Source organism: Entelurus aequoreus, linkage group LG02 (genome assembly GCF_033978785.1).
Source record: "Entelurus aequoreus isolate RoL-2023_Sb linkage group LG02, RoL_Eaeq_v1.1, whole genome shotgun sequence".
Classification (NCBI taxonomy): Eukaryota; Metazoa; Chordata; class Actinopteri; order Syngnathiformes; family Syngnathidae; genus Entelurus; species Entelurus aequoreus.
The window spans coordinates 88,439,224-88,451,298 of NC_084732.1; the positions used below are offsets into that span (position 1 = coordinate 88,439,224).

General features: G+C 41.1%; 1 protein-coding gene across 1 annotated transcript in view; it reads left to right on the forward strand.

Annotated features, from left to right (window-relative positions):
• The window catches only part of LOC133640382 (anoctamin-1-like), a 195,273-nt gene that overhangs the window by 34,458 nt on the left and 148,740 nt on the right, over positions 1-12,075 (forward strand). The window contains exons 5-6 of the mRNA XM_062033774.1: positions 636-734; positions 4,140-4,291. Of these exons, the coding sequence (XP_061889758.1) occupies positions 636-734; positions 4,140-4,291 (251 nt within the window). The remainder of the gene's footprint in view (positions 1-635; positions 735-4,139; positions 4,292-12,075) is intronic.

The window sequence follows — 12,075 nt, forward strand, 5'->3', positions numbered from 1 at the left end:
CCAAGGACACAACGGATGTGACTAGGATGGTAGAAGGTGGGGATTGAACCCCAGTAACCAGCAACCCTCCGATTGCTGGCACGGCCACTCTACCAACTTCGCCACGCCGTCCCCGTGACTCACAAGTTACTCAATACTTGAGTAGTTTTTTTCGCAGAATACTTACTTCCTCCTTTTGATGACTACTTTTTACTTTTACTTGAGTCATATTATTGTAAAGTAACGGTACTATTACTTGAGTTAAATTTTTGGGTACTCTACCCACCTCGGGACCTAGTGCTTGAGGAAAGGAAGATGCCAAATTTGCAGCCATGTTCCTTGGGCCACTGTGGTAGAGGCATATGCCATGTAAGCAGCTGCTTTGGGCTTCTAAGCACTTTGTCTGTGACTACAGATGAAGCCAACCACCACAGCTTACAAGCATTGTATTGTTTAGCGATTCAATAATAGTTTCAATGTAAATCTCTTTGGTTGTCAAGAATAATAGATGCATTAATATTAATTACTTTGTAACTTTGTTGGTACAGGTGCTCAACTTGCTCATGTGCAATACCAAATAATGGTCATGGTCATCCAGGAGTCATTTAACTGCAGCTACATTCATTCATGTTATCCAAACCTGTGTTTTATGACAGAGCAAGATTCCTGGAATTGGTTTTTTGAAAATCCATGCCCCATGGAATGTTCTGTGCCGGGAGGCGGAGTTCATGAAGCTTAAGATGCCGACAACCAAGGTACAGCACACACGTCCGTCCTTCATGGTTTCATCAAACACTGAAATCAATGGAATTTACTGCTATACAATACAAACACAAATTATAACATGTCAAATGATTATTCGGGATGTTCATTTGACTGGAATTTAGAACGGCATATCATGCACAGATCTTTTGTATGATGGTTCTAATATGCATACATTTAAAAGCAGGGGTGTCCAAACTACGTCTGGAGTCTTCGGGGCGGCCCGCAAGATATCACAATTTTAACAAGAGGATTGGCCCGCTAAGTGTTTATGCCTACATACACCTTAGGGCTGCAACTAACAATTATTTTGATAGTCAATTAGTCAACGATTATCTTATTGATAAGTCGACTAATTGGATAATAAAGCGTACATATATTTAACGGCTCTAATTTTTCCATTGACTTCTAAGTATCACAAAAACCAGGATTTGGAAAATGATATAGATCCAGATACAACATTTTTTTTCCCACATTAGTAATAATTGTTGTTATTATACAAATGAACAATATAATAGCAACATTAAATGTGATAACAAATTTTCAATTATTCATTTTCATAGCAGAAGCTTGTATGCAAACTACAACAATATTAAGAACTTTTTGGAACACATCAACGAACCCTTCAAAGTGATTGCTGTCACAGAAACATGGATTGATGATAAAAAAAAGGAATAGATTTTGATCTGGAAGGATATGAACTAAACTACATTAACAGAACCAACAAAAATGGAGGAGGGGTAGCTGTGTACGTGATGAAGAACCTGAACTACAAAGTGGTAAAAAACATGTCATTGCTATAGATAATATCTTAGAATGTATAACCATTGAAATATGTCAGGAAAAAAGCAAAAACATATTCATCAGTTGTATATATAGATCACCTAAGTCAAGTATAGAAACATTATTGTGATTACTTATGGAGTATATTGTGAATAAATTGAGAAAAGGAAGTGAACAAAAGTTTTAGCAACTGTTATGTAAAGGAAAAGGGGTAGAATTAAATAAGCTCTGCTTCTTCCTACTCCCTTTCGAACATGTTGAAAAGAGAAACTGGAAATTGTGATGTATCATGTTGTATGCTTGCATGTTCGAAATAAACTCAAACTCAAACTCAAACTCAAATGCAGCTTAAGTTATTTTAGGCATTTGCTTACTTACAACAAAGATGACTAATTCATTCATAAATATTTATTTATACTGTAACTGGGCTGCTCATTCAGCTGTTACAAAAAATGAAATGACTAATACAATGTTGTTTGTTTAAAAGAAAGGAGAGGCAAAATGCTAAAAAAAACTATTGTTTATGTATTAAAGATCAGTTAAAATAGCAGCAATGAAAACAAACAACAAAACACATAATCTAACTTCCTCAAAAATAAAATAATGTTGTGATGTTTAAAAAGCTGCACACTGGTATATTGAATATTGATCAACTCTTGGCAGTTTTAGCACTCTTATAGACTTAATGTGTAGAATTATGTACTTGATTAATTCTTAAAATGTTGGCTATTTAATAGATTGTATGTTTAATATTATGATCCGCATTGGTGCCCTTCTGTCTTTGTGTGTGTGTGTGTGTGTGTGTGTGTGTGTGTGTGTGTGTGTGTGTGTGTGTGTGTGTGTGTGTGTGTGTGTGTGTGTGTGTGTGTGTGTGTGTGTGTGTGTGTGTGTGTGTGTGTGTGTGTGTGTGTGTGTGTGTGTGTGTGTGTGTGTAAATGCACTTGCGCGCACGCATTGTTACAGTGCCTTTTTTACGGCATTGCAAATTAACGCTGCTTTAAAACGTACTTGAATTGATGTAGACAAAGTTTAGCTGGCTGACTTTGTTTAAAATGATAGTTTAAGTTATTTTTCACAAAACTGCATCTCACTCTTGTTAGTGAGCTAGCAAGGTTGAAGCTAACAGTACTCTTACCGAGGCTGTGTCCGCGTCCTTCCTCCAAATGTCCGACATCGTGTCTCCGCTTTAAAAAATGCTCGCGTGTCACAGATATACTGCCATAAAAAGAAGGTCCGCTTTGCAAAATTAGCAAGGTATTCAGACTTTTAACAAGAATAAGAGGAAATATCCTCACACTTTACATGTTATCACTGGCTGTGTTTTTGCGAGTGACCCAATTCCGGCAGGAAAAACACGAGTGATGATGTCACGACTATTGTCGACAAATATAATTATCGCAGACAATCGACTAATCGTTGAAGCCCCACTACACTTGGGTGGCCAAGCCCCTATATTGAATCGACGCGATTTTGTTGGCGAAGACAGAGTGGATGGTCATGAGTTTCATTTAGAAGACACTCGAGCACAGCATCAATTTATTTGACCCAATCCAAACAACTTTTCCCACTCTTTGTAAATTAACTGTAACCAACAAATAAAGTCAACACACGGTCGCACATAACTTACCTCCTGCTCATTGAAAACATTGTGGACATTATAAAAGTTGTTCAACCACTATATATCATTTAAAATTACACATATATACAGTATATCCATTACAGTGCATGATGGGTGATATGGAAAACACACTCTCCACACTTCCACATGTTTGGCACATTTTAGCTGCTAGCTATTTCTGATTGATTACAAAACTTTAATTAGGTTGTCAGGTAAGTAAACAAGGTAGGAGTCACATTTTCACACACTCCTAATATTCAACGGTTTATCGTTTATACTTAATATTGCATTTTCTTCAGGGTTTGCGGCATTAACTGTAAAAGCTAGCTACGGCAAGAGACAATCTAGCTTTTACGTCAGCACCCGAATCGCATTTGAGTTTGTAATACACAACACAATGCGTTAGGAAATCAATTTGTACTGACTGACATGAACAATAATATTACAGTATCTGTAAAGTATTAGCCCACATTTCATGTTTTGTTTGTACACAGTGGGAAGTACTGTAGTTGTAATAACACACACGATGTGCTGCGTGTAACATGATCAATATTAAAGTGACTCACTCCTTGGACAGTTGTTTGTTTGGTCCAGCTGGCCGGGTACGTTTTTTCCGGTTTTATTTTGGGGTAAGCACTCCATTTATGTTGAAATAACTTGTCTCCAAGTTCCACATTTACAACGTTAAAGTCACGCCGACCTCACTCTCTCGGCTTTCGTCTGCTCCAACGTTTCACCTCGCTTGAATAAGCAGCATTTCATCCTCTGTATATTCGGCTTCAAAAAGATAAGGTTGTGAATCCTCATTTGTCCAAAAATACTCGTCTTCAATGTCTGTTACGAAGTCTGCCAATCAAAACGTTTAGACATCCCTGATTTAAAGGTTACTTTCATTGAGGTAACAATCACATCAAATCTCTTTTGACTGATCAACTTCAAACGCTTAATGTTTCTGTATGAAGTATATATTGAACAATGTTTTTCCCGTGTTTTGTAGGTTTTTGATGTCAAACAAGGAGATAATATCGTGGAAAGGATCCGACTGTTCATTCACAAAGTCACCGCACCTTTGCACCCAAAAGTGGATAACCTTCAGACACCAAGTGTAAAATCTCTCAGTCACCCTTTCTCCAGAGAGAAGGAGCACCTGTAAGTGAAATCTTCAGCTGATATGTGAACACAATACTTTTATTGTAAACTTCAAGCCAGTAGTATTATGATATACAGGGATTCAAGGATATACGTACATCAGGATATTTGGAATGAAACTTGTACATTGTAGATTTGAGGTGTAGAGTTTAGGAGCATAGCTTTGTGTTGATACTAGTTCATGCAAGATGTTTGCTTTAAGCCAATATCCTTTCCATGTTTACAATCATAGTGTGTAATTATGCACTCTACTACTTTAAAATGTATGTAAACTAAGTTTACATGCACTACAATAGTCAGGTTATGAAAATAGTTAGGTCCCTCCATTTTTCTCTGAAGTTCTATTTACAGTACATGCACTACCTCTAAGACATTCAGGCCATAACTATCAGCCTTCCTGTTTTCCACAGGAAACTTCCGTATTTTGTCCTTCTTTCCTGGTGTCTTCTCGTTCTAGCTTTCTTCTCAGATTTTTACCTTACATGTGTACTGGAAATTAAGGTCCGGAGCTGATGGTCCAATAGTCTTTTATTGAACATCCGTGGGTCCATTGACCAACGTAAGAGCTAATGAGCAAGCATACTAAAGAAATGGCTCAATAGGATACAGATTTTAGCCTTACACATTTGTACATTTACATAAACTAAACATTAACTGAAACAGTTTAACTTGTATCCACTTCAACTGGCAAAAGAATACTTTTAACATTAGTTTCAATTTCATCTTTTAAATGTATTTACAATCTATACCTTAGCGTCTTGTTCACTTTACTGTGGAAGACACATTAAAGTTTTCGTTTTCATCAGTGAGTTCCACATACCCACTTGTGCAACCTACAAAATAACAGTCATATGATACATAGGAAAAACAGTAATACATTTACAATACAGTTTTTAACAGTTATCCTTTACACCATGAACAACTATATATGTATTCGGTGTTGCCACAGCAGCACAGCTTCCAGTCCACTCGGTAAACATCGGCCTGTTAAAAGTCTGGCTTCAAAATCCCAGTAGTAAAACATACCATTGTGCTGGTGATAGTTGTGACGTGGGGCTGTGTTTGTAGTAAACAGTCTGGCATATGTCACATGATTCAATCAAATGGACACTGCGAGAGAGATGTGTTTGGCCAGGAGTCTGATTTAGGAGGTGGGTATTTTGCATTGGTGACACCCCTAGAAGTAAGTCAAGTCTATTCAACTGGCGGCCCACGGGCCACATTTGGCTCGCCACAGCTATCCATTTGGGCAGCCTAAACATCACCCAAATAAATTTGATGAAACCATTAAAATTAGGGTTGATCATCTATGCGGTACTCCCGCCACCCTGCAGGGGGAAAAAGCGAGGCATACTTGTCACAGTGAAGCAGCAGTGGGGTTTGTAGAAGTAGACTACTGATTCAACCCTCAGTGTTCAGTTCAGTTTCAGTTAATTTCGAACAAACTTGGGGAAAAAAAATCAAAATTTGCAAAAATATTACTTTTAACAACAACTGGACAACAGAGTAAGAATGTTGTACCTCGACCAAGTGCTCGAGTCATTGTTTTCTGGCGGGCCTTTTAAGCGACGAACACATTGATCCAGACAAGCAGTAACAATGGTAGAAATCCCACCATGTAAGCTTCATCACGAAACTTGGTCAAACATTTGTAAGTGGATATAATTTGTGCATAAAGATATTTAGTTTGTTTTGTATTGAAATTGCTGACATTGTGTTGTCTTTTGTATTTGTGGTTGTGTTGTTTTTTTGTCTGAGAATAACGTTCAAACCTATTTTAATACATGTAGTGCTAAATTTGACTAGTAGAGGGCGACAATGCTTATAGTGATAAGTCACATACAATGTTTGGTGTATGAATGTAGTATAATTTATATATGTGTAAACATTTGTAGTTTATTGTGTGATAATATTAACACTAAATATTCTATTTTATTTATGTAAAACACAATATGTCGGTACATTATTTATGTAAAATACACAATGGACGGTATACTTTTATGTTTATTTTATGTTTATATTTTCAGCCTTCTTGGATACCTTGCATGGGGTCCTGTATGGGGCGCCGGCAGGGGATTCCATAGTCTTGCTGGGGGACTTCAACGCGTACGTGGGCAATGACAGTGATACTTGGACTGGCGTGATTGGGAGGAACGGTCTCCCTGATCTGAACCTGAGTGGTGGATTGTTATTGGACTTCTGTGCTAGTCACGGACTTGCGATAACAAACACCATGTTCAAGCATAAGGATGCTCATAGGTGTACCTGGTACCAGAGCACCCTAGGCCAAAGATCAATGATCGATTTTGTAATCGTATCAGCTGATCTGAGGCCGTATGTTTTGGACACGCGGGTGAAGAGAGGGGCTGAACTGTCAACTGATCACCATCTGGTGGTGAGTTGGGTTAGATGGCGGGGGAAACCTCTGGACAGACCTGGCAAACCCAAGCGTGTAGTGCGGGTGAACTGGGAACGTTTGGAGGAGTCCTCTGTCCGGAAGGACTTCAACTCCCACCTGCCATCCCTGTGGAGGTTGGGGACATTGAACAGGAATGGGCAATGTTCAAAGCCTCTATTGCTAAAGCTGCAGATGCGAGCTGTGGCCAGAAGGTCTTAGGTGCCTCAAGGGGTGGTAACCCTCGAACACCCTGGTGGACAGTGGTGGTCAGGGAAGCCGTCCGACTGAAGAAGGAGTCCTACTTCAGTCGTTAAGTAGGACAGCGAAAAAGTAGTGGACTTGAAGTGGGTGTGGCATGGATGATTGTTTGGCGCCCAATAAAAGACTTGATGGAGGATTCTTCAGTCAGCAGATGTTAAAGCAGCATAAATCTACTGGTATGTTATCCCAGGGGACTCCGGAGGCAGTTGCAAGGTACCGACGGGCCCGAAGGGCAGCGGCCGTGGCTGTGGACGAGGCTAAGCAGAGGGTGTGGGAGCAGTTCGGGGAATCCATGGAGAAGGACTATCGGGCGGCACCAAAGCTGTTCTGGAAGACCATACGGCACCTCAGGAGGGGGAAGCAGGGAACCATCCAAGCTGTGTACGGCAAGGATGGGACTTTGCTGACTTCAAGTGAGGAAGTCGTGGGGCGTTGGAAAGAGCACTTTGAGGAACTCCTGAACCCAAATACATCTGACACACCCTCCCTGATAGGAGCAGGGCCTGAGGATGATGGGGGATCGACGTCGATCTCTCGGAGTGAAGTCACTGAGGTAGTTAGACAACTCCACAGTGGCAAAGCTCCGGGGTTTGACGAGATCCGTCCAGAAATGCTGAGGGCTCTGGGTGTTGATGGGCTGTCTTGGTTGATACGCCTTTTCAACAATGCGTGGAAGTCTGGGACAGTGCCGAGGGAGTGGCTGACTGGGGTGGTGGTTCCCCTTTTCAAAAAGGGGGACCAGAGGGTGTGTGCTAATTACAGGGGTATCACACTACTCAGCCTCCCTGGGAAAGTTTACGCCAAGGTACTGGAAAGGAGGGTCCGGCCGATAGTCGAACCTCAGATTCAAGAGGAGCAATGTGGATTCCGTCCTGGTCGTGGAACAACTGACCAACTCTTTACGCTTGCGGGAATCCTGGAGAGGGCCTGGGAGTATGCCTATCCAGTCTACATGTGTTTTGTGGATTTGGAGAAGGCGTATGACCGCGTCCCTCGGGAGATCTTGTGGGAGGTGCTGAGGGAGTACGGAGTGAGGGGAACCCTGCTGAGGGCCATCCAATCTCTGTACAACCAAAGCGAGAGTTGTGTCCGGGTGCTTGGATGTAAGTCGGATCCGTTTCCAGTGGGGGTTGGTCTCCGCCAGGGCTGCGCTCTGTCACCTATCCTGTTTGTGATTTTCATGGACAGGATTTCTAGGCGGAGTCGTGGCCATGGCGGAGAGGGTATACGTCTCGGGGGGCTAAAGGTTGCGTCACTGCTGTTTGCAGATGATGTGGTCCTGATGGCACCTTTGGTTCGTGACCTTCAGCTCTCACTGGATCGGTTCGCAGCCGAGTGTTCAGCGGCTGGAATGAGGATCAGCATCTCCAAATCTGAGGCCATGGTTCTCAGCAGGAAACCGATGGTTTGTACAGTCCGGGTAGGGGACAGGACTCTGTCCCAGGTGGAGGAGTTTAAGTATCTCGGGGTCTTGTTCACGAGTGAGGGAAAGATGGAGAAGGAAATCAGCCGGAGAATCGGAGCAGCTGGGGCAGTATTGCAGTCTCTCTGCCGCACTGTTGTGACGAAACGGGAGCTGAGCCAGAAGGCAAAGCTCTCGGTCTACCGAGCTATCTACATTCCTACTCTCACCTATGGTCATGAAGTTTGGGTAATGACCGAAAGAATAAGATTGCGGATACAAGCGGCCGAAATGAGTTTCCTCAGAAGGGTGGCTGGCATCTCCCTTAGAGATAGGGTGAGAAGTGCAGTCACCCGAGAGAGACTCGGAGTAGAGCCGCTGCTCCTTCGCTTGGAAAGGAGCCAGCTTAGGTGGTTCGGGCATCTTGTGCGGATGCCTCACGAGCGTCTCCCTAGGGAGGTCCTCGTTGCACGTCCCACTGGGAGGAGGCCCCGCGGCAGGCCAAGGACCAGATGGGGGGATTACATCTCCTCTCTGGCCTGGGAACGCTTCGGGATTCCCCAGGAGGAAGTTGCAAATGTTGCTCTGGAGAGGGAAGTCTGGGGGTCTTTGCTGGAGCTGCTGTCCCCGCGACCCGATTCCGGATAAGCGGTTGAAGATGGATGGATGGATATATTTTCAGTCTTACAAATCTAAATGAAGGAAGCAGTGTAAATAAATAAAATTAAGGAAGGAAAATAATTCAAAAGAAGGAACATCAATCCTCAACAAAAATAGAGCTGCTTTTTTGTCATGCTTTTAACTAGGTGCACATGCTGGAAACAAGTAGTGACGGCAGAATAATGAATTTATTGACAGTGCAGTGTGAAAGCCGATTTACTTTGCAATTAAGTAAACACAGTCTCAAAGAAATATAACACTTTTTGACAAAACATCCACATATCCAGCCCCTGTGAAATTGGGCTTTTGAAACTTCAATATGGAGTTGAATAGCACTGAAGTAAGCTAAAGTAATTCTAATACAAAAGTAATAAGTAGTAGTAATTGAGATATGTTTTATGAGATCAGAGTGCATAAGTGTTTATTCGGTTGTGCCTGTTTCCAGCGAGAGAGTGCAGCATTCGCTCGAGAGAGCGCTGTTTGTGTCTTGCGGCTGCAGGGAGTGATTGGTACGACAGGTTGCAGACGGCAGCACCTGTTGAATGTGTTCATTGCATGTTGTTAGCGCTAGTTAATAAAGACATTGACTGTGCTTCAGTGGATGTTTCTCTCCACAGACATAGTAGGACCTCATACATTTCACTGAATTGTTGTTCATGTTCATTATTCCCCAGTAGTTGTCTGACTCTCATAGTAGACAATGGTATTATTACCGCTACAGGCACAGGAACAACGACATGTTCCTCTTTAGCACGCTGAATACAATTCATACATTTGTGTGCCCCTTGAACGTAGTCCACCGGAGTTTATGTGCGCTGCAATATGAATTAATCTCAATAACGGAACATTAATCCTCTGTTTGTTATGTTTGTCACCTTAAGTAGGAAACGTGGGAAGGACAGATCAGTATCACAATGAATCTGAGGGCGACATATTTCCACTATATTTATTTACTTTGTGTAATGTAGGGATATTGACATTATTGGTTTGGTAGGCAGTTTCCTCCCATTTTCCAGGACAGTTCCCATATTTTAAAATTAAAATGTTGACAGGGTTGGATAGGGGGTCATTTTGGAAACTTCAACTTGTTTACTGTGTGAGTGTCTTAAAGTACCAGTAGAGTTGAAAAACAAGTTGACTTTATATGCTTAATTGTGTTTCATTGTATTTGCAATCCGCAAAATATGTAAAAAATAGCATCGAAACATCACAAAATGCCACAAATTCAGTCAGCTATTTCAAACATTCTGCTTTAAATACCTTGGGCTATTTCCGGAGATTGTCGTCACTGGAGTAACGCTTCTGCTAAAGTCAGCATGCTAACAGTTAACAAGTGTCACATACCAAGTTATATGACTATAGGGTAAACGGCTGCCAAATTAGCTCAAAAAGCTAGCAGTTGAATGTTAGCATGCTAACGTAAACATGTATACAGTTAGCATGTTTCACATACAAAGTTATATGACTTTAAGGTGTATGGCTGCAGAACTAGACAAAAAAAGCGTAAAAATTAGCAAGGAAAGTTAGCACTTTGATGTTAGCATACTAGCATGCTAATGTTAAGAAGCTAGCACATGACTGGGTATGAATAAATACCAAAATGCAGTATTTGTTGGTGTAGACATAGAAAGTAACAAAAAAGCTTGCACAAAATGTTAGCATGCTAATATGAGAGACGCTAGCAAAAGAAAGCTCACAAGTAAACTAACAGTTAACGTGCTAACACACACTAACTGCTAGCAAACTTGCTCAACACCAATGCAGATAGAAAAAAAAAAGATTTTTGTACTGGGTGGGAATGGGGGTACCCTGTTGTCTGTCTATGTTGTGTGCCCATTGAACTGTTAGTTACGGCCCTGTACTCAGATACCTGAGGGGAGGGGCTGTCACATGACTTCAAAGGAATTCATGTAATTAGATGAACCTGCCACCATTACACAATGACAGCAGTTTATGGAAGATTTGTTGAAAAACTTAATGCCGAACAATGTCTGATTGTGGGCAAACGCTTCGAAGATATCGACTTTTTGTAAAAACCGTGAGCGACTCAAGGCTTTGAGGAACGTTCCGTGTTCTCAGATTTCCGATAAGTGGAGAAATGGCCGAGTTAGAGCGAGTAGGAAAATAAGAATGTTTGTGTTTTTTCACGCCGTCATCTAACATTGTAGTCATTGAGAGATTTAGCTGACTTTCTTGGCTTTGAGGGCCACCAAAAGCCAAATGGGACACATGTGCTCCATAAAAGGGACATTTTCTGAGAGAGGAGATGTGTGTCAACGTTTTCACCAAAACACATGACAGTGGGATAAAAGATGTGGCCGTGAGGACAGGTTGTTCACCAGTAAAAAAAAAAAAAAAATTCTGGGCTTCCAAGCTCTAGTAAATTAGATTTAAAAGCCATCCGCTTTAATGGAGGAAGGCCGATGGCGCTCGCCTCCTTCCGAAAACAAAACTGGACGTCAATTTTTTTTAGCCAGGGTTACAGTAGACAAGTGTGTGAACAACTTGCATTTCAGCAGGCCCATAATTGATTAATATTCCTTTCTCAAAATGTAAATTGATTATTGTTGGCGCTTTTTGAATGGTTATTTATCGGATTTTATCGGCGAAATAGTGGCACTCTCATTGGCTCCGCTGTAAGCTGACTTTTATTTACGTTTATTTAATATTTAGAATGCATGCCTTTCATAATGATTGTGAATGAGTGCAACAGGAAAAGCCCATATGTTTGATGTGCCTTTTAATTTGAATTTCAATCTTTTAAAATTGTTCTTGGGTGCAATAAGAAACATGTTTAATCAAAAGTTTTATCATAAATGTTCTAAAATTATACCAATAATGATCATTTTTGTGGTACCCTTTATTTTGAAAATTATCAAAAAAGTATTGAAATACATAACGATATACATTTTGGTACTAAAATACTGGTGTTGGCCCAACTTTAGGTGGGAGTATGTGCAAACGTAACTATGTAGTCGCTTAGATGCCCGAACGTAAACTATGCAGTGACGTAGCAAGTGGTGTCCCAATTCCTAGGGAAGATTACAAAGCTCTACCCATTTT